This window comes from Pleurodeles waltl, chromosome 8 (assembly GCF_031143425.1).
Source record: "Pleurodeles waltl isolate 20211129_DDA chromosome 8, aPleWal1.hap1.20221129, whole genome shotgun sequence".
NCBI classification, from domain to species: Eukaryota; Metazoa; Chordata; class Amphibia; order Caudata; family Salamandridae; genus Pleurodeles; species Pleurodeles waltl.
This window is the reverse complement of record NC_090447.1, coordinates 1,269,002,069-1,269,024,439: the sequence shown is the minus strand read 5'-3', so window position 1 is coordinate 1,269,024,439 and position 22,371 is coordinate 1,269,002,069. Positions and strand designations below refer to the sequence as shown.

Sequence of the window (22,371 nt, the reverse complement as noted above, 5' to 3'; positions counted from 1 at the left end):
AACTTCCACATTCCAGTCCTGCCAGCCCAGAGGTGTTGCTTGCGGTTCGTGGCAGGTAACAAATACTTTCAGGTTACTGTGCTTCCCTTTGGCATTACCAGTGCCCCTCGGGTGTTCACAAAAGTGATGGCAGTTGTCACAGCTCATCTGCGCAGGTTAGGGTTTTTAGTCTTTCCCTACCTAAACGACAGGTTGCTGAAGGCGGGCTCGCCCAAGGCTGTCGTCTCCCACCTCCAGACCACATTGAACCTCCTGCATTCACTGGGGTTCACTATAAACATGCTGAAGTCCACACCTGACTCCCTCTCAGACGCTCCCTTCCATCGGAGCTGTTCTGGACACAGTGCAGGTTTGGGCCTATCCTCCTGAGAAGCTAGCCAAGGATATTCAGACTATGGTACTGATGTTCCAGCCTCCATCCTTGGTTTCTGTGAGAATGAGACTGAGACTGAGGCTGCTGGGCCTGATGGCCTCCTTCTGAGCACAAATGCAGGCTCTGCAGTGGGACCTGAAATTCCAGTAGGCGCAGCATCAGGGTAATCCCTCCAAATGGTCTAGATTTCAGAGGGAACTGTGCATGATGTGTAGTGCTGGCTTTTGAATCGCGACTACGAAGAAAGGACAGGGGATTCAGAAAAGGACCATCTCTCAATGGTATGTTCTCTGCATCAATATATGCTACGCTTTGGCTAAGAAGCAATCCCCTGAGCGTTTGCTCACTCCACCAAAACAACTGCTGCAACCACTTTGTTAGCATGCAGAGTTCCTGTCCTGGGCAACTGCCAGGCAGCAAAGAGGGAGTCCCTGCACACATTCATAAAACACTACTGCATGGACAGTCAGGTCCTGCAGGACTTCCTAGTTTGATCTTGGTTCACAGACACACCTCCAGGGGAGGTAATGTGTGGATGTCTATTCTAAGGTAAGTAATTCGCAACTAGAAGTTTGTCAACTAAACGTGTTACTTACCTTTGGTAATGAATGAACTGGTAGAGAAATATTCTAGTTGCAGATTCCTTACCGGCCCATCCATCCTCCCCACTCTGCAAACTGATATCTAGGGACAGGGACTGTAAGGTAGTTCCCCTTTTGGCATGGTTATCACACACCCCTACCACGCACACACACTTTTCGCCTGATATATGATGATAGCTTGACTGAGTGTTTCCTGGGATCCTGCTAACCAGGCCCCAGCACCACTGTTCTTTCCCTAAACTGTGCCATTGTTTCCACAATTGGCACACAGCGAAGTTCCTTGTAAAAAGTACTAATGGTACCAAGGGCTCTGTGGCCAGGGAGGGGCCCCTAAGAGCTGCAGCATGTAGTATGCCACCCAAAGAGACCCCTCACTAATCACATGCACACTGCCATTGCAGCTTGTGTGTACAGGTGGGGAGAAAAATGTAAAGTCTACATGGCATCCCTCTCTGGGTGCCATACCTACAAAACCCTGCCTGTGGCATAGGTAACTCACCCCTGTAGCAGGCTTTACAGCCCTAAGGCCTGGTGCACTATACCACAGGTGAGGGCATAGCTGCATGAGCAATATGCCACTACTTTGTTAAAGTCCATTCTTAGACATTTTAAGTGCAGTGTGGCCATATTGAATGGGTGGAGAGGGAGTTTGTCATTACGAACTCCAAAGCTCCATGATGGCTTCACGAAAGACTGTGAAGTTTGGTATCAAACTTATCAGCTCAATAAACCCACACTGATGCTGTAGTTAGATATATTGGAAAATGCATGCAGAGAGCATCTTAGAGATGTTCCCTGTATTTCACCCAACCCTATAGTGCAAGGCTGACTGGTCTGTGCTAGCCTGCCTCTGACAGGTTTCTGATCCCATGCGGTGAGAGTCTTTGTGCTCTCTGGGGTCAGGAACGACAACTGCCCTGGGTGGAGGCGCTTCACACCTCCCACCTGCAAGAACTACAACACTTGGCAGACTGGAAGACTCCTGCCTCCTGTTACACTGCTCCGGGGCACTCCAGCTAGTGGGATGCCTGCCCCCCCTAGACCAGGCCCCTCTTTTGGCAGCAGGTCCATCTGGAAAATTAGTAAACACCAGGAGGCGTGCCCACCCCAGCTTGGATCACCCCTAGGAGGCCCACAGGTGAACCACTCCTGGCAAAATGATCCATATACCTTTGGAGTGTGTGAGCAAATAGGGTGAGAAATGTGCCCCCCTCACCAAAGGGAGTGGGCACAGGAAGTGTGTAGCCACCCTCGGGGACAGTAGCCATCGGCTACTGCCCTCTGATCCCTGTTACATCCCTAAATCTAGTATTTAGGGGCACCCCTGACCCTTGCTCTTCAGATTCCTGTTGACCTAACAAGAAGGACTGAAGATCCACAGAAGCAGGGAAGACTCCAGTCTACTTGGCCCCAGCCTTTCTGCAGCTTCAAGAATCCTGCTACAAGAAGATGACTCATCCTGCAGGACCAGCGACCTCTACAAACCCCCAGAAGACTGCCTGCCTGCCTACCCAAGGTCCTCCAGAGGACAGCTGCCCTGTCCACAAAGAAACCTCCAAAAGGACTCAGGAACCACTCCCGATCCGCGAGCCCTGCCCAGTCTGCACCTGACACCCACGGCCCATGTCCAAGTGGCCCACCGGTCCAGGGAAGGTTGCCAGGCGATTCTGACCTCAAATCAACCCTGAGTTTGACCCCTCTTGACCAACACGACAACACCAGCAGCCTAAATCCAGAGGACCCTCCCGACCGCGACTGAGTCCGGTGAAGATTTCCGGATGCCTAAAGGTACCCCTGCAGCCGCAGCCCCCTGGCCTTGGGGAACACAACAGACTATCCAGCAATGTCCAGTGGGCTTTACTTGTCCAACAGTTGGTTTTCTTCAGTCAACTCCTTGAACGACGCCTGCAACATTTTTGTGACCCCCAGGGTTCCCTCATTGAAAAGCACTGGGCGCCGGGCGCTGTTTGCACCCTGCACCTGGCCTTCCTGTGGGGGTATGTTTGGTGCTGACTTGTGGCCCATCACTGTGGTGATCTGAGTTGCGAGTACTTACTGCTTTTGGCCTAAACCTATTCACAGGCCATCTCCAGTATTGCCTTGGAATCTATTTAAAAGGAGAGGAAACTGTGGTTTGAAATCTCTTTCAGAAAAGCAAATTACTTGCCTTTTGCAACGCTTGCTCTGGTAAAGACGTTCTCTAACTACAAATTCCTCCCGAACAGGCCCATCCTCCCAATTCTGTGAATCTGACTCTGACTACTAGAAATGTCACAAGACAAGAAATCTACACACTGGCCGATGCCAACTTGCTTGTGTGCTCTGCCTATGGGGGCGTGGACAGCCTCAAAAGCAACTGACATCAGTGCACTTGAGTGATGCCTATATTGGCTCTGCACGTCATTTCAGGAGTGGAATGGTGTCCATGCGAAGCCACACAGTGCCACCTGCTGGCGCACAAACGTCCCCCTCAAAAGTTTCTGAATCCACTGTGGCACCTCGGAAAATTATTCAAAAGTTAGGAATCTGCAGTTAGTCTCTACCAGAAAGAACATTACCAAAGGTAAGTAACTTTTTCTTCTGCACCTTCCAAATTAGAAACAGAGCTCCACTCCCACTTTTTTCAGTCTTCCTCCGTACTATAAATAACTCTTTGAACTCTCTTCTAGGGAAAACCGAACACAAGAAGTACCAGGTCGTGGGCCCAAACTCAGTCATTGGGCATGGTCTGCGACCAATGCACTTTACTTCTAAGTGGGACCCAGCCGCATCGTGCAACTCTGATTCCAAAGAGGATGTTGGTGTTCCAAGGTCTCTGTCGTATATCACTGAGTCCAGGGCAATGGAGGACTGCAATGTGTGGCTAGTACAGAACGGCTTGAGGGACCATTTCTGAGAGCAAGTTCAGTGTAGATGCTAGGGTTTCTAAGTGTATACAGTACTGTTCTGATGAATACTTTTAACTCCAGACTCCTCACCTTAGACTGTTTGAAGCTGGCTCTCTGTATGATGCACTAAAAAGAAGTACACCGTGCAAAGTCCAGTTGATCCTCAATTGGTTTACGGAGGCTAAAGCAGATAATGCTCACGCTCTTTTTTGTCGTAGTGTGGGCGAGCAGTTAGGCTTATCAGAAGGTAGTGCTAAACATTTGTCGTACTTACAGAGGCAATAATTGAGACACACACTCAAAGAATAAATCCAAGACCAAATTAGAAAAATAACACATCGTTTTATATATGTTTTAAAAAAAGAACTTCGTTCAAAAGTACTGATTTTGTTAGCAATTTTTACAGGTAAGTGAAACATTCAAACCTGTGCGCTTTCACACAGAATGCATCCCTATGGAAGGAAAAGTCAGCGTTGCATAAAAGTAGTCTGTTTCAGGGGTTCACCCTCAGCATTTGGAGTTGTAGTGGGCCAAGATACTACCAGCACTTCTTTGGGAACTGCCTGGATTTCACCAGAATCAGGGCGCTGGTGAGGTTGTAGCTGGGCATGCTATGGTGAAGGGGGGGGGGGGGGGGGGTGCTTGAAAAAAAAAAAATGCACAGGAGGACTTGTGGACAGGTCTGAGATGTAATATGATGTCCTGGTGTGTGGTGAGCACCTGTGTTGTTATCACATTATACCAGATCCAGGTGTCCACTATTAGTGAAGTGTAGGCAGTGTCTAGGAAGCCAGGGTTTTCTAGAGGTAGCTGTGGATGAGCAGCCAAGACTTTATCTAGGAGACATGCAAAGCTTATGCAATACCACTAAAGTCACACAGCACATACACACATGGAAGAACTACACAATGTTACAAAAATAAAGGTACTTTATTATGGTAATACAAATACTAAAATACTGTATAGGCAATACCTCAACTCGAGGTAAGTAAACACACTATTATATACACATTAGCAAATAGCATAGAAACAATAGGCATTGGTAAAAGTAATAGCAAACAGTGAGGGCCTTAGGGGGAGGCCAAACCATATCCTAAAAAAGTGGAATGTGAAAGACAGTGCCCCACCCAAGGAAGTGGGCTCGGTACAGGGGAGCTGGAGAAACTTGGAACTCCAAGTGGTAAGTACCAGGGTGCCACCAGCGACCAGGAGAGAAGAGTTAAGTACCTGGTTTTTCCCAAAACCAACAGGAGGACTTTGGAAAAGGACTGTGCAGGACCCAGACAAGACTGGAAGAAACCAGAGGTGGATCCTGACAGAAGAAATCCTGCAAAGGAAAGGGACCAAGTCCAGTTCGTGATGGAGTGTCCGGCTGTGGCAGGAGACACTACCCACCCTTCTGTGGATGCCAGATCAGGTAGACAGTGGATGAAGTAAGTCAGCAGGTGCAGCACATGAGTGTAAGAGGAGTTCCAGGAGTGATGCAAGTGATGTCTTACATTAATGGCCCTGATGCAGTCAATCAGTGGTGTTGGAAAACCACCAACAAGTTTTGGCAAATGCAAGAGTTGCAGAAGAAGGTTTTACAAGGCTGAAGAGGACCAGCAAGGTCCAGTGGACTCAACCCAAGGATGGGAGTCCGAGGTGACCCTCAGCAGCTGGGTGAATTACAACAAGAGGAGGTATCCCCCACAGCCGACCCACTGCAGAAGGCATAAGGGTCACAGTGAGGCCCACGCAGCACACCGAAAGAGAAGTCCCACGTCACTGGAGCAGCAGGTAGGAGACTGGGCTTTGTAGGAAGTAGTGCTGGGGGTGTGGCCTCACTCTCCCACAGATCCTTTGTTCTGCCTTCCTCTGCCTGAGCTGGTTAAGCAGCAGGAGGGCAGAAACCTGTCTGATGGGTAGCGGCTGGTGGGCTGTCCTGAAAACCCCAGAAGACTGGTAGAAGCAATGCTTGGGGTCCTCTAAGGATCCCCCAGAGTGCATGGAAGCATACAACCGATACTGGCAACAGTATTGGGGTATGATTCCAGCGTGTTTGACACCAAACATGCCCAGGTTCGGAGTTACCATTGTGTAGCTTGACAGATAGTGACCTGTGTCCAGTACACAGGAAAATTGCTTCCCCGCGCTGACGAAGTCCAGTGTAATGGAGCTGGAGTTCGTAGGGTCACCTCTGCTGACTTACAGTGACCTGGTGCAGTGACTTGTAGTGAAAGGGTGCATGCACCTTTTCACGCAGACTGCAATGGCAGGCCTGCAGATACATTTTGCATGGGCTTCCAAGGGTGGGCCAATATATGCTGCAGCCACTGGGGAACCCCTGGTACCTCAATGCTCTGGGTACCTAAGTACCATATACAAGGGTTTTACATGGGATCACCCGTATGCCAGTCGTAGAGTGTGCTAAGTCCTAGGCAACAAAATTGAGAGGGAGATAGCACAGTCACTGGGCCCTGGTCCAGCAGGATCCCAGTGAACACAATCAAAACACACTGACAGCAGGCCAAACGTGGAGGTAACCATGCGAAAAAGAGGTTACTTTCCTGCATGAGCGCTCCCAAACGGTGGCTTTGGCCTCAAGGGGTCTTGGAGCAAGGGGCCACAGCCGGATCTTTGGAACCCAGGCTGGGTGGCTGGGATGCAGAGTGGTTAGGGCTGCTGAGCTGGTGCACAAAGATGCTCCTCACAGTTGTAGGCAAACAGCTGACAGGGGCAAAATCAGGACAGCTGGGCCACTCACAAAGTGGGTCTCAGTGATGATGGGGGTCCCTCGACGGCTGCTTGGTCATGGTGCAGTGGGAATTCGGACTGGACTCTCACTGTTGGTGCTTGGTGCAGGGTGTGTTTAGTGAGGGGTCCCTTAGTGTGGCACAATTTGTGCTGCAGCCATTAGGGAATCTTCTTTAGTACCCCAGGCGCTAGGTACCAGGGGTACCTTTTACTAGGGACTTACAGAGAGTGCTAAAGGTTGTGCCAATTGGGGTGAAACAACTGTACACCTTTGGGAAAGAGAATTGGAACTGAAGGCCTGGTTACAGGAACCCAGTGCACTTTCAGTCAAAACCACTTCATGTACCAGGCAAAAAGTGGGAGTAACCATGTCAAAAAGGGGCCCTTTACTACAGACTGTCCGCAAGGTGCTCGCATGGATTTGGAGAATTTTAGAGCAGGGTGCTGGGGTGGCCATAGGTGGTGGTGTGCAGCTCCAGACAGCTATAAACACCACCCGTTCATGCTGACATCAGTTCCTTTCATTCGGTGCCCTCCCATGCAGTGACGGAGCTCGACTCCCACCTTTGTGGGCTGCCTTACAACTCCAGATAACTGTTTGAGCAGTTTTCTAGAGAATGATGTTTCCTCCAAAAATGACCGGATTTAAGCAATGCCAAAACTGAAGGAAACACATGTCAATCATAGAGCAGCTCAAGGGGTGCCTTTGGTGCCAGGACTCCGATCATGACTGAGTAATGCCACAAATGCCCCCTTGTGCACCTGAAGGTGATTCGATTCGGGAGGCATAGTTGTAGATCACATAACACAAGAAGCAGCAGTTATCTCCGCAGATTTCACCAAGGTTCCACTCCAGGGGGTCGGCCAAGTCTCAGTCTTTGTGCCAGTGCAATGACAGACTTCTCTCTTAAAGTCTGCAGGTAGGTCGAAGTCCAAGCACAGGCATAGGAAAGCCAAGTGTGACTCCACCCATCCTGCCACTCTGACTTCAAAGAGGGGGCACATAAAGACATCAAAATCTAAGTAGCAATCCCTCAAGGTGACTGGCATTAAAACATATTCCTCAGTGGATCTTGATGTTCCTAAGAGCCATTAGCAATCCTGCAGCAAATCGAGGCCCAAAGAGGCCATCCTGCAAATCTTTAGTGTGCTTCCGGCTCCTTTTGGCACACCTTTGTGCTGCATGGAACTGCAGGGCCCTTCAGTCGATTTACTGCCAGCTGGTTCTTCCCTGGTGCCTTCTTTCCCAGTGGGACTTGTTACCGTGCCTGTACTAATTGTATTACAGCCTTCCACTCCAGCCCCATCTCAGTTGCCCAGACACTGATTCAGCAGATACTGGTTAATGAGCTGGTGCCGACTTCCTCTCATGCTCAACCAATGTCACCATATGAAATTGCAGTAGTGTGGCCATTTGCCATGCAGCCTGACTTGCCTCTCATACGCCACAACTATCAGATGCTCTGTTTTCTCTTTGATTCTGACTCTTCTATGCATGAAGAGAGTAAGCCTCAGGATGATGATGGTCAGGGTAATTACTTTTTCCAACCTTATTATACTGGTGGTCCCTTATACCTTACTTTACAAAATGCCAGCCAGTGCGGTACTTCACTTGAAACAGAGCTTGACTCGCTAAAGGCTGTCAACAGAAGAAAGTTACCCATTTGCAGTGGTTGTTCAGAGGGCAACTGAGATAGATGAATTACAGCTGCCCTCCATTGAGACTAAGACAAATATTTAGACTGAAATGTTGCAGCCTGCACCAGCATCATCAGAGGCCTTGTTTCCATTTAATGCCCCATTCACAGATACTTTGATCAAAACTATGTTCTTGCCTGCCTGTTTGTCTAAAGGGTGGCCTAGGCTGGCACAGGATATCCACATATTCTCTCCGAGCAAACTACTCCAGAAAGTCTTGCTGTACATGCTTTAACCGGTAAGGTTAAACCAAATTTTATTTCTGACCAATCCCTGCGATAGAGTATTCAAACTATTGATATATTGGGCAAGCAGATGTTTTATTTTGCCAGCCACACATTGAGATCTATAAACTGTATCTTTTGGTCCGATATACACATACCATTTGGAACGTGGCCAAAAAGGTCTTGTATGCAGTTCCGGGGACCTTATGGCTTCTTTGGCTCAGACGATCCATGACGGGCAGGATGTGGCAAAGTACGTTGCCCGTTGGGAGGGCAGTCGGTAGCATAGTTGTCCATCACATAGACACCTGTATGGAATCAAATGGATTTTCTGGCGATCAAATGACGCTAATGCTCATGCCTTTTGAAGAGTCTTACCTCTTTGGAGAGAAGGGAGGGCAGAGACTGCTCTAGAAAGCTTTAAAGAGCTATACTTGGGATGTTGATCCCTGCAACTAATTTTCCCCACCAGTTCTGCAAATTTAGAGACTATTCCAGGGGCCCAGCATCTAGATAAAAGCAGCCTAGTTTTTTCATGACTACGAAACCAGTAGATATCTCAAAGGCCACCAGGCGATCCAATCCTCCAATTCCTCTTCTGCTGTTACCATGGCTAGCAAACCACTTTAATTTGCCTTCAGAAGCTTATGCCCAACCAGTCAGGTTGAGGATTCAACACTCATTTCTCTCATCCCCACCCAATATTCCGCTTGAACCACAACGTATTTTGGAGGAGCATCTGTCCATCTTCCTGCTGGATGTTCACCTGTTTCTCTCCAATGATCCTGTAGAGCATGTAGCAGATTAAGAAATGCAGTGGTTGTTACTCCTGGTATTTCGTTGTCACAAAAAATGATGGGGCTCAGGCCGATCTTGGACTTTCAACACCTGAACAATTTCCTGTGGAACATTAAAAATGCAGAATGCTCACATTAGCTTAGAAACTTTCTGATCTCGATCTAGGAAACTGGATGGTTGCCCTTGGACTTGTAGAATGCATATTTACATATATCTGCCCTGCAGGCCGACAGACATCACCTTCTGTTCAAAGTGTGCCAAGAGTGTATTGAGCCTGTTGTGTCCCTCGGGTGATCACAAAAGTGATAATAATGATCACTACCTATCTTCTGAGATTAGGAAGTCCTGTATTTCTGTACCTCAAACAGTGAGTGATGAAAGCATGCTTGCAGTTGTGGACAACCTCTGTATGATGGTGCAACTCGTAAAATTGTTGAGTTTTACCATAAACAAGCCTAAGTCCCACTGATTCCATCACAGAGACCTAAATTCTTTGGAGTGATCTTGGACATGGTGAGGTTCAAGGCTTTTCTTCTTTCATTGAGTGCAGGATATTCTGTTAGTGATCCCAATATTTCATGCTTGATGCTGGGTCTCGGTGAGGGTGGCTATGTGACTTCTTGGCCTCTTGCAGCCTCCTTGTCAACTAAGCCAGGTGGAAAATGTGAGCCTTACAGTGGAACCTAAAATTCCCTGGGCCCGGCAACAAGGCCATCTTTCCAACACCATTCAGGTCTCTGAAGAGACGGCCTAAGACTTGCAGGGCTGGCTGGCCGCAAATCATTCAATTTTTTCTCCAATAAGCCACTATCCCTCCCAGAGCTGACACTGTTGACTGACACTGTCCTGCTAAATTTGGATAATGGTCATCTGTGGGAGGTGGATATCAAAGGCCTCTGGTCTCCAGCAGAGAACCAGTTACACATCGGTCTACTAGAGCTACGTGCCATTCTTTGACCCTGAATGCTTACCTGCGTTTAGTCAAGGGGATGCTGGACACTACCGCCATGAGGTACTGAAACAAGCAGAGTGGAGTGGGATTTTAGGTCCTGTGCCAGGAGAGACTGCACTTCTTGAGAAGGCTGGAATACAAGTGCACCTTCCTGGTTGCCTGCCACCTGGTAGGGTTGCTGAATAGTGGAACGGATTAACTGAGCATGTGGCAAATCAGGAGTGGGGTCTACATCCCAAAGTTGTTCTGGACATATTTGATCAGTGGGGAGAACCCTGGCTGGATCTTTTCCCCATTATTGAGCATGTGCAGTGTTGGCAGTTTTGCACATTGGAATTTCCGCTTGGGCACTGTTTAAAAGTTCCATTTTATCAGGAATGGAACAAGGTACTCCCTTATGCTTTCCTGCCAATGTGGGTGATGGTGCATACATTCATGAACAATTACTGCCCTGACAGCCAAGTCCAGCTGGAAGGACACTTTGCCTGCTTGGTTCTTCAAGACTTTTTGGTTTCAGTCTGTTTCACAGACCTACTTTTGGGAGGTGGTACGTTGGTAACTATTGGACAGTGAGGAGTCTGCAATTAGATAAGAGTATCTGCCGGAAAAATGTTCTCAAGTGTTGGAAGGTATATGCAAAGTACGCATTTGGAAGACCCAGATGCGAAACGATTGGTAAAAGTTTGTAATCACTACTTGAGTATTTTTTCCTTTTAATTCTGTATTGAGGGTCTGTATCCACGGGGCGTGGCCTGAATGGGCATGCAGTCAAGGTATCTGTATCCTGTTACACAAGCTGAAACATTTTGAACTCCAGCATCAAATTTAAAATAATGGTGATAAAAAGTGAGTTCATATTGAGTAACACAGATATATCATCTGGAATAAAAACTGATGATGCTAAATTCTGCTGCCAAATTTTATTAAAAAGTCTGTATATTTATGATCATAAAGGTAGAAATAAATCTGATGTTTTTATCTTTCCTCAAGGTTACATTTAAATTGTGTTGGAATTTTTGATGTTTTAACATTTGACGGCAATCAAAACAATCCACTAGCACTTATGCCTCAATACCAGGTAAAACATAACTGTTAAATGCTTTGCATTGTTGGATTACAGCTTTGTGTAATATTGTTTGAAGTGCATTTTATGTTTTTATTATCCATATTTTTTGTTAGGTATTACTGAATATATCAGTGAATGTTTAGATTTATTTCTGATGGATACTTCTAACCACAGATTCCTCACCTTGTGAATATCCCCAGGTACCAGACTGGATCTGAAAGAGTTTTACAAATTAGCCCATGTGCACTAGTAGGTGGAATCATACAGCTCTGCATTTGCCTTGTTCCGTGCCAGAGCTTTGCGATCAGGGGGGGTCCTCTGGATTCCCTATGCAGGCGTCGTCGTGGAGGGGTCATCCCAGGGTGGGCACTTGCTCGCAATCGCCTGGGGGCCCTCTCTTGCTGGGTGGACCACCTGGACATGGGCCATGGGCGTCGGGTGCACAGAGGTCAGAACTCACGCATCCGGAGTGAGGTGGGAGTCCCTGGTTCTAGGTTTTTCTTAGACAGAGCCGCTGTCCTCTGAAGTTCTTGGTCCTTTTGGGTGCAGGGCAGTCCTCTGAGGTTGGGTAGAGGTCGCTGGTCCTACTGGACATGTCGCTGGTCTTTTGCAGGTTCTTTGAAGCAGGAGACAGGCCGGTAGGGCTGGGGCCAAAGCAGTTGTCGTCTTCCTTCTTCTCTGCTGGGGATTTCAGCTTAGCAGTCATTCTTCTTCCTGTGGGTCGCCAGAAATCTGGGGAGCTGGGTTCAGGGAGGCCCTTAATTTCTAGATTTAGGGACGTTTTAAGGATCAGAGGGCAGTAGCCAATGGCTACTGTCCTTGAGGGTGGCTACACCCTCCTTGTGCCAACTCCCTTTGAGGAGGGGGAGCAAACCTAATCCTATTGGTCCCTTTCCTCCAAACCAAGATGGAGGATTCTGCAGGCAGGGGGTCACCTCAGCTCTGGACACCTTAGAGGTGGTCCAGGCTGGGGTGGTCACTCCTCCCTGTTATCCCTAGTTTTCCTGCCGGACTCGCCTCCAAAAATGAGGCTTTGTCCGGGGGCGGCAGCTCCACTAGCTGGAGTGACCTAGGGCACTGTAATTCAAGGCTTGAGCCTTTAAGGCTCAACTCCAGGTGTTATAGTTCCTATAGTAGTGAGGAGTGAAGCACCTCCAGCCAGGACAGGCTTTGTTTCTGACCACCGAGCGCACAAAAACACTGCAAAAGAAAAGCAACACGTTCTACAGGACCAGCGACCTCTGAAAAGCCTCCAGGGGACTGCCTGCATCACCAAGAGTCAAGAAACTCCAGTGGACCTGTCCAAGAAGGAAGATAAGCAACCATCTTTAAAGGGACTCCCACCTCACTCCAGAAGTCTGAGTCTAAAACTACTCTGCACCTGACGCCCCTGGCCCATGTCCAGAGGAACCAACCAGCCAGAGAGGATCCCCAGGCGATTCTGACCAAGTGTCCACCCTGGGCTTGCCTCTCCACCCCTCCACGATGACGCCTGCAGAGGGAAGCCTGAGGATCTCCCTGACCGCGACTGCCCGGGATGAAGGTATGTGATGCATGGAGAAGCACTGCACCCGCAGACCCCAGACTCGAGAGAAACCAACCACTGGTGCAGCAGTGACCAGCAGGCAGCCTGCCTCCCTGTCCAGTCGGTGGCTTGCCCGAAAAGCCCCCCTGTGCCCTGTCTGCAGCGCCTAAGTGACCCCTGAGTCTGCCCAGTGAGTTCCATTGGGATCCCGATGCCCTGTTGGCACCCTGCACCCGGCTGCCACAGTGCCGCTGAGGTTGCGTGTTTGATGCCTACTTAGGGCCCCTCCAGTGCTCTCCTAAAGCCCCTGGACTGCCCTCCGACAACGCTGGTACTTACCTGAAAGCAACCCGGAACCTGAGTACCCCCTGTCTCCATAGGGGCCCACTTTATTTTTGCTCCTGTTTGACCTGTGCATTTAACCGGCCCTGTGTTGCTGGTACTGGGTGTTTGGGGTTATCTTGAACCTCCAATGGTGGGCTACCAATGTCCCAGAGACTGAACCTGTAAGTTTGTTACTTACCTCAAAAACTGTACTTTACTTACCTCCCTCTGGAACTATTGAAAATTGCAGTGTCCACTTTTAAAATAGCTTTTTTTCTATTTTAAATAAAACTGTACATTGTTGATTCCATTCAAAGTTCTAAGTTTTACTATGCAATGTACCTTTCATTTAATGTACTTGCCTACTAAATGAATCTTGTGGCTCTAGAAATAAATTAAGAAGAATATTTTTCTATATGAAAACCTATTGGTCTGGAGTTAAGTCATTGAGTGTGTGTTTTCACTTATTGCTTGTTTGTGTACAACAAATGCTTAACACTACCCTCAGAAAAGCCTAACTGCTCGACCCCACTACCACAAGTAGAGCATTAGTATTATCTATTATTGCCTCTGCCAAGCCTCTTGGGGAACCCGTGGACTCTGTGAACACTATGTCTCATTTTGATATAGTATATACAGAGCCAGCATTCCTACAGAACTGTTCTGTCTGCCGGTTGGACCCAGGCTCGACCTGGCTCCGTGGCCAGTCCTGCATCTCCAAGTGCCTCCTGACACTATGGGGGTAGTGGGAAGGGGTAGAGATGCTTCTAACTGCCACACTCCTAAATCCACATATATACCGAACTTGCTGGGCCCCACCATAGCAATTTATCCCAGCGCCTGGGAGCACCTGCTACATTACTGCATCAGGGCCTACCTAGTTTGCCCTCTTCATCACATCACATCGCATTACAGACTGCGGGTAAAACCTTCACCCTGCGCACGGACAGTCACCCAGCAGCAGGTGTACATACCAGTGACAAGATCAATGCTTACACCAGTGCTCAAATGTCCCCACCCCCTTTGAATGCTGCCACACTTTGAACATTCTGGATCATAGGGCGCTGGGGACCACATATAGCGCAAAGTACCATTTGAGGCCTTCCGGCCTCCTGAAGGACAGGAGGCCCAATCGGGTACTGAGTCTAACCCAACTATGCTCCAAGACACAGACCAATGACTGACGCTGAGGCTATTATGGTGGATGGGCTTTCGTTCCATCGACGCCCACTTTTATACCCTCACGAACAGGTTCCATCACATGGGGGAAACGATTGGATCGTCAAAACATTATATTGGATGGAGCAGAGGAGTGAATTTCCATTTTCGAGGACGGAGAAGCAGAGGCAATTAAGCGGCTGGAGAAGGTGAAACGTCTCCTAGAAGCTGTAGCCATCAGATTGAAGATTTGGAGGCCAGATCCTCCGCAATAATCTCCACATTCTGGGCATAGCGGAATCCACATATACCAGCTGTGTTGATATGTTTGTTGAGCACCTACAGTCTGAATTGTTTGGACGCCAAAGCTTCACGCCCACCTTCGTTGTGGAATGCGCTCACCAGTCCCTGGGCCAGCTTCCTCCTCCTGGTACCTCACCCTACCCTTTCATCATCCGCCTTTTGAACTTACGGGACACACCGCTTCAGCTGGAAGGCGAACAGGGCCCAATATAATACCAAAGCACCATCGTCTCCTTCTTTCTGGACTTCACAACGACTGTACAGGAGGCACAGCACAAGTTCACAGAAGCTAAGACTCTGTTACGCAAACTTGGCCTGAGATATGGCATGATGTTCCCTGCCTGCCTTCGTGCTACCTCAACGGCAATGCCCGCTTTTTCGATGCCCCATCTGACGCATTTGCCTTCTGCAAGCGGTTTGCTAAGGAACACTCTCCACCTCACCAGATCACGCCTGAACGTTCCCAAGCTGAGACCTGTTCCCACCGGACTGATAGTCACGTTCATCCGCGTCCTCCATGTTGACTTACTCTGTTCCACAGCTCACCCCATTCAGGACTCACCATGGCCCCCTTTATACTTCTGCACTTCACTTTTGACTTTGTCTCAAGAATAATGAGTGACCTATTTATTCTCCCACAAATCAAGACTCGAACGCCCTTGAGGCTCATATGCCAGAGTGTTGTTGTCCCGCCCCCTGTCCACCCCCAGTGGTGCATACCACACTGGAGTTTGTTTAGGTTGATGTTATTGTCCTTTGTTCTGGTTCTTTGTTTTGTGATTCAGTGGATGCTTTAGTGCTCAGTGTGGGTGAGGTAAGGGGAATGGGTGGAGTTTTGTTCTTTGTTTGGATTTGCTACAACACCTAGGCACTTCCATGTATCCAATCCATCTATCCACATCTGCTCACCATGCTGTCATCCACCAGTAGTAGACAGGGGTCAGTGTCCGAAATCACGTTCCTCTTGTGGATCATCAGAGGCCTCAGTAACCCATGCAAGAGCAAGCAAGTCCCACATTATCTCAGTCGACATGGCACGGAAATCGCATTATTCCAGAAGACACATATCCGCCTGGGGACCTCTCCTTCCTTTGCAGCCACCTTAGGCCCTTACAGATGCTTTTCAAACTACAGTATTCTAGAGGGGTTGTGTACCTTAATCCATAGGAGCCCCCCCCCTCCCCCCTTACGAGACCGGATCTGACGATTCTAGACACCCAATGGTACCCCAGGCCTTGGGAAATCCTACAACAGTCCAGCAACGTCCTTCTCCTACTTGTTCAGCCTTTGGTTTTCTGGAACCAACCCCCTGGACCCAGCCGGAAGCATCTTTGTCTCGATCACACTACCACTAAAGAGAGCATTGCTATTATGTACTTTAGCCCCTGTTAAGCCTCTGGGGAACCCCTGGACTCTGTGCACACTATACCTCCGTTTGGTATAGTTTATACAGAGCCAGCTTCCTACAGTCACTACAGACTCCGCAGCTCCGAGCACTGAATGCTGGGAAGTTTCCTTCTCAGCTCAGTAAACCCACTCTGATGCCAGAGTTGGATTTTTTGCGAAATTCACACAGAGGGCATCTTAGAGATGCACCCTGAAATTCCTCCAACACTCTAGTGTGTGGCTGACTGGTCTATGCCAGCAGCCACCACCAGACACGTTTTCGAACCCATGGAGCCTTTGTGCTCCCAGGAGTCAGGGACCAAGCCTGCTCTATGTGGAGGTGCTTCACACCTCCCCCTGCAGGAACAGCAGCACTTGACGGTCAGCCTCAAAGGCTCCTGCCTTTTATTATGGTGACCCAGGGCACTCCAACCAGTGGCGATGCCTCCCCCATGGACTAAGCCTCACTTTTTGGCTGCAGGTCCGGCGGGAAATTCAGTAAGCAAGAGAAAGAATCGTCCTCTTCAGAATCCTATATCTTGTTCTGGAGGGTGTTAGCCAGTAGGGTTAGGAATGTGTCCCCCTCCCCAAAAGGAGTGGGCACAGGAAGTTTGTAGCCACCCTCAGGGTCAGTAGCCATTGATTACCGTCCTCTGACCCCTGCAGCGTCACTAATCTAGTATTTAGGGACACCCCTGAACCTTGCTCTTCAGATTACTGGCGACCTAATGAAGAAGGACTAAAGAACAGCACCAGCAGTGAAGACTCCAGATGGCAAATGACTTTGCCCCAGTCCTACTGGCCTGTCTGTAACTTAAAGACCCCTGCTACAAAAAGACAACTTATCCTGACCAATGACCTTTACACTCCCCCAGAGGACTGCCTGCCTTCCCTAACGACCAAGAACTCCCAAGGCCTGCCGCCCTGTCCGCAAGAAACCTCCAACAAGGACTCCAGAGTCCTCAGGATCCACAAGTCCTGCCTACTCTGCACATGACGTTCACGGCCCGAGTCTAAGTGGCCCACCGGTCCAGAGAAGGTCCCCAGGCGACTCCAACCTCAATTCCACCCTGGGTTGACTCCTCCTTACCAAAACAGCGAAGCCTGCAGCCTGAATCCAATGAAGACTCCTAAAGGTAGCCTGCACCCGCAGCCCACTGGCCTTGGGGATCCCTGCGGATAGTCCACTGACATCCATTGGGATCTCTACTTACCTGTCCAGCCATTGGTGTTCCTCATCAGACTCCCTGGACCAAGCCTGTAGCCTCTTTGTAAACCAGGAGTTCCTCATTGAATTGCATTGGCCACCCAATGCTGTGTTTGCACCCGGCGGCCCCTTGCCGCTTAGGGTGTATGTTTGGTGCTGACCTTTTCTTGCATGAGCTGGTTTGCATCAGTCCAGGGACCCTTGGTCTCTGCTCTAGCGTGAAACTTGTGAGTGGGTCCCCAGATTCAGCAGCAATCTCTTCTGCACCTGACCACCAGAACCTGCTGCTGGACTCCACAGGAACCGAAGAAGGCTTTAACAATGAGACAGCCTCTCCTTTCAACATTGTTTCTGTGACTCCTCTCCGCACTTTGCAACATTTCCACATCCTCTGAGGTTAGAAAGACTTTGGCTTCACCAAAGAATGAAAAAGGAATCTCCCTTGGAGTGAAGGAGTCACTCCCTGCATCTTCAGGCACCTAAGACAACGACATCTGCTGTCCTCTAGAACTGCGAAGATTCTCTAAAACAGGTGGTGGTTAATTGGGGTCCTCTGGGTCCAGTCTGCCTTCTGTCCAACTTGAGAGATGGTGAGCCCCTGCCTTTTCCCCCAGGACAGAATCCTGTGCACCAAGACAGTTGCAACAACCAAGGCTTGCTGGCACCTGCTTCAAGAGATCTTCAGACTCCAAGTAGTCCCGGTCCCCAGCACTCTAACTCTGCAAGCACAGTCTCCTCTCAGTTGCTTCAGTGATGTGGGACTCCTCTTCAGGTTGCTGCCTGGGCCTCACTGTGACTTACTGTGTCTGCTGCCAGTGGGTTGCTAGTGAGGGCTCTGACTGCTTCTGCTGGCTCTCCTATCTTCTGCCCGGACTCCCCTCCAAGGATCGAGTCCACAGGACCTTGCTGGTCCTCTTCAGCCCTGCAAATCTTCTTGAGCTACAACTTGCATTTGCCTGTGCTTGTTGGTGGTCCTCCTGAACACTGACCCCTCTGCAATCCAGCTGCCGTCGAGGGACATCTCCTAGATGACTTCAGGGATTCCTCTGCAGCTTCTGGACTCCGCAGCTGGACTTCATCTACCAGCTTCGAGCCATATCTTTACCCACAAAATGGTGGGCTTTACCTCCTGCCCCACATGGACATATCTGTGTTGACTGGACTCTGTCCCCTTATTTTACAGGTCTTCTTTATCCAGAATCTACTGGTCCTGTTCTTTCATTGTTAAAATTGCAAGTTCCCATGTTAACCTACAGGACGACCTGGTAACTTACTTCTGCTCTCCTGTTCGCAGGGGTCTTCTAGATATTCACCACTTGGGGTTCCATACTCTCCCAGCCCTCGGCTAATGACTCCATGTCCTCCGGTAGGGGACCCGTTCTCGCATTCCACTATTTTAGTGTATGGTTCTCCCCCCCCCCCCCCATAGGGATCTTGCTATTTGTAATGGTTTTACGCTAACTCCTAGTACTTACCTGTGTATATTTTGTGTCTGCTTACCTTCGGAAAGGGGGATTTGCCTATAGTATTCTAGCTCAGTGTTACTACAATAAAGTACCTTTATTTTTGCAACACTGTGTTGTGTAATAAGTTACTGTGATAAAGGTGGTATTGCAAGTGCTTCACACTCCTCCTAGATAAGACGTGGCTGCTCACTGCAGCTACTACTAGAGATCCTGGTTTCCTAGACCCTGTAACACTTACTAATAAGAGTTGCCTGGACCTGGTATAAGGTGCCAACACCATATAGGTGTCCTCCTACAGCCATTGAGTGTTTGTGTCATTTCTTGACTGTGTGTGTACAACAAATGCTTAACACTACCCTCTGATAAGCCTAACTGCTCGGCCACACTCCACAAAAGAGAGCATTAGTATTATCTACTTTAGCGTCTGTAAAGCCTCTGGGGATCCACTGGACTCTGTGCACACTATGGCCCTCATTACAACATTGGCGGGCGGCAACGGCCACCCGCCAAGTTGCAACCGCTGTGCGGCCGCCAATGCGGCCACACTCCCACGGTGGCCATTACGAGCAAACCGAGTTTCCGCCCGCCGGCCCAGTGGGGATGTCGCCCGCAACACTGGAGCCAGCTCCAAATGGAGCTTGCGACGGGTGCAGTTGCACCCGTCGTGCTTTTCACTGTCTGACTATGCATGCAAAGGCATGGGCAGTACAGGGGCCCCACGACTCCCCTTTCCGCCAGCCTTTTCATGGCGGTTCCTACCGCCATGAAAAGGCTGGCGGGAGGGGGACTCGTGCTGCCCTGGGGGATTACAACTGCCGGGACAAACGTGGCGGTAAACCGCCGGTCCCGGTGGTGCTGCCACGGCGCTTCTGCCACGGTCGTAATACACAGGATTGACCGCCAGAGTTGTAATGAGGGCCTATATCTTATTTTGGTATAGTATATACAGAGCCAGCTTCCTGGATCACCCATGCATCGTGCCAAAGACTCACACTAGAGCTCGTTGCTCTACCTAAACAGGCCATAGCATATGACAAATTTTGCAGCATCAAGGCCCTCTTAAATAGCCTTTCTAAAGGGCACACGAAGGTTGTCTTAAACAGCTGGTAAAACGTGTGCCACTGTATCCTGAATGGCTTGAGAATAGTGGCATAGAAGCCTGTTGGCATTCACTGATCTCAAGAAACAGTCTGTAGAGGAGAAAAATGGTTTTCCAAATGTCTCTATTTTAGAGTCGCCATCAGGAGGAATGGACACAAAGCATTCGAATTTACTTTGCTTGTAGACACCTTTACCACCAAGCTCCCTGACAGTGGATGTTGAGTAACTAATGCTGCATCACTTGGCGCTGGGTGAAGACCACAAGCGACCTTCCCATTAGCAAGCGGTCCTGAGTATAATTTTAACCACATACCCAAAATGAGCACCAAACACACACCCTCAGCGACACAGGGGGAGTCGGGTGCAGGGTGCAAACATACCATCAGGCACCCATTGCTTTTCAATGAGGGAAACCCTGGGGTCCCAAAATTCTGCACACATTGTCCAGGGACTCAACTGCAGAACACCAACTCCTGGACAGGTAAGTAGTTAGCCCGCTGGACATTGCTGGACTGTCTGTTGGGTTCCCCAAGGCCAGTGGGCTGCGGATGCAGGGCACCTAACCACGTCCATTTCCCTCCAGCCACCATGCCGCGCATACTGCCCACCCTCTGCCCGTGTTTCAGAGAGCCAGCGGTCAGCCCAGTCCACCACCAACCCCGATGCAGCCTCCAAACCTTCCTAGTCTGCCATCCCAGACCAGTTAGAGGCAGGATTTGCCATCACCTGCCCTACTGGTAATCCATCACAACGGGCAGGTAGGTTTTACAAATAGTGCGAAGGGGCTACTTCCTCCCCTTCAAGACTGCATCTCCTTCCATGCCACCTTTCTACGATCTGATGATGGAGGATCACCAGGCACTTCTCCGCAAGGACATAGCGGCTCTCTTGGCCAAGGGAGCCATAGAGAGGGTCCCTGTGCCAGAAGTAAGTTGTGGTTGTTGTTCCGGCTACTTTCTGGTGCCCAAAAAGGACAAGGGCCTTTGCCCTTTCCTAGTCCTCCGCTCCCTCAATCTGTTCCTCAGAAAGGAGAAGTTCAAAATTGTCTTATCCGCCATGGAAACTGGAGACTGGATGGTAGCCTTGGACATTCAAGATGCTTACTTCCACATTCCTGTCCTGGCAGTCCACAGGTGTTACTTTCAGTTTGTGGTAGACTACAAGCACTTTCAGTGTACCATGCTCCCGTTTGGCCTTACCAGCACCCCTCAGGTGTTCACCAAGGTGATGGCAGTGGTCTCAGCCCATCTGCGCAGGTCAGGTGTTTTAGTCTTCACCTAACGCAACGACTGGCTGTTGCAGGCAGGCTAGCCCCAAGCTGTCGTCTCCCACCTCCAAACTACGGCGGACCTCCTGCATTCACTGTGGTTCACTATAAGCATGCCAAAGTCACACCTGACTCCCTCTCAGACGCTGCCTTTCTTCTGAGCTGTTCTCCACATCAGCATGTTGGAGATCCTGGCGATCGGACTAGCATTGAAAGCATTTCTTCCCTATCTCAAACCGAAGGTAGCACAGGTGTTCACAGACAACACCACCACCATTTGGTACTGCGTCAAGCTGAGCGGCGTTGTGGACCCTTTGTTAAGAGGGTCTGCACCTTTGGACATGGCTGGAATAACAGGGCATTTCCCTGGTGGTTCAACATCTGGCGGGATCTCTGAAAGTCATAGCGGACGAACTGAGCCGACAGTCCTTAATCGATCGCGAATGGTGTCTCTATCCAGAGGTGGCGCATGGTCTCTTTAAGCAGTGAGGAGTCTTGTATAGATCTGTTCGCCTCCACAGAGAACGTGTAAAGTCAGCAGTATTGCGCGTTGCAGTTACCAAGGCGGCAATTGCTCTGTGGTGCTTTTTATTTCGAGTGGAACTCAGGCCTCCTATACGCCTTCTGCCCATACCACTTCTACCCATAGTTGTCAAGAAGATCAAGAATAACTTGGCCCAAGCAATCATTTTGGCTCTGGAATGGGCACGGAGATTTTGGTATCCCAAGCTATTGAGCATGGCCATTGATCCTTTGATCAGACTGCCCCTTCAAGTAGGGTAGGGTTCCCCAACCAAATCTGTCCATTCTCCGCCTTCTTGCTTGGAGACTGAGCAGCGTCATTTGACAGCTTTTGATCTTCCTCCTGAAGTCTGTAATGTAATCTTGGCAGCCAGGCGACCCTTCACCAAAAGGGTATATTTCTGTCTTTGTGGGATGGTGCATAGACTAGTCTGTTGACCCCCTGTCCTGAGGTTCTAATGTTTATACTTTCATTGGCCCAGAAGGGCTCTACTATGGGCACTGTCAGTTATTTGTCTGCAATCTGCTTTCTTACAGCTGGCTGGTCAGCCTTTTTTGTTTAAATCTCCTATCATAAATAGGTTCCATTAAAGGCCTTACTCATATGTTTCCTCCGTCCTCTTTCATTATGCCACAATACCTTTCTGATATGTGCTCCTTTTGAGCCTCCCCACAGTTGTCCTCTCAGGCTTCTAAATTTCAAAACAGCCTTCCTTGTGGCCATCACATCTACCCACAGGGTGAGTGAGCTGCAGGCATTCTCATCTATGCCCCC

General features: G+C 49.4%; 1 protein-coding gene across 2 annotated transcripts in view; it reads left to right on the top strand.

The window, feature by feature from the left end:
- Positions 1–22,371, top strand: part of PAN3 (poly(A) specific ribonuclease subunit PAN3) — a 620,383-nt gene that overhangs the window by 416,169 nt on the left and 181,843 nt on the right. For both annotated transcript variants that reach the window (XM_069202205.1, XM_069202206.1), the window contains exon 15: positions 11,262–11,349. In XM_069202205.1, coding sequence (XP_069058306.1) covers positions 11,262–11,349 — 88 coding nt within the window. The remainder of the gene's footprint in view (positions 1–11,261; positions 11,350–22,371) is intronic.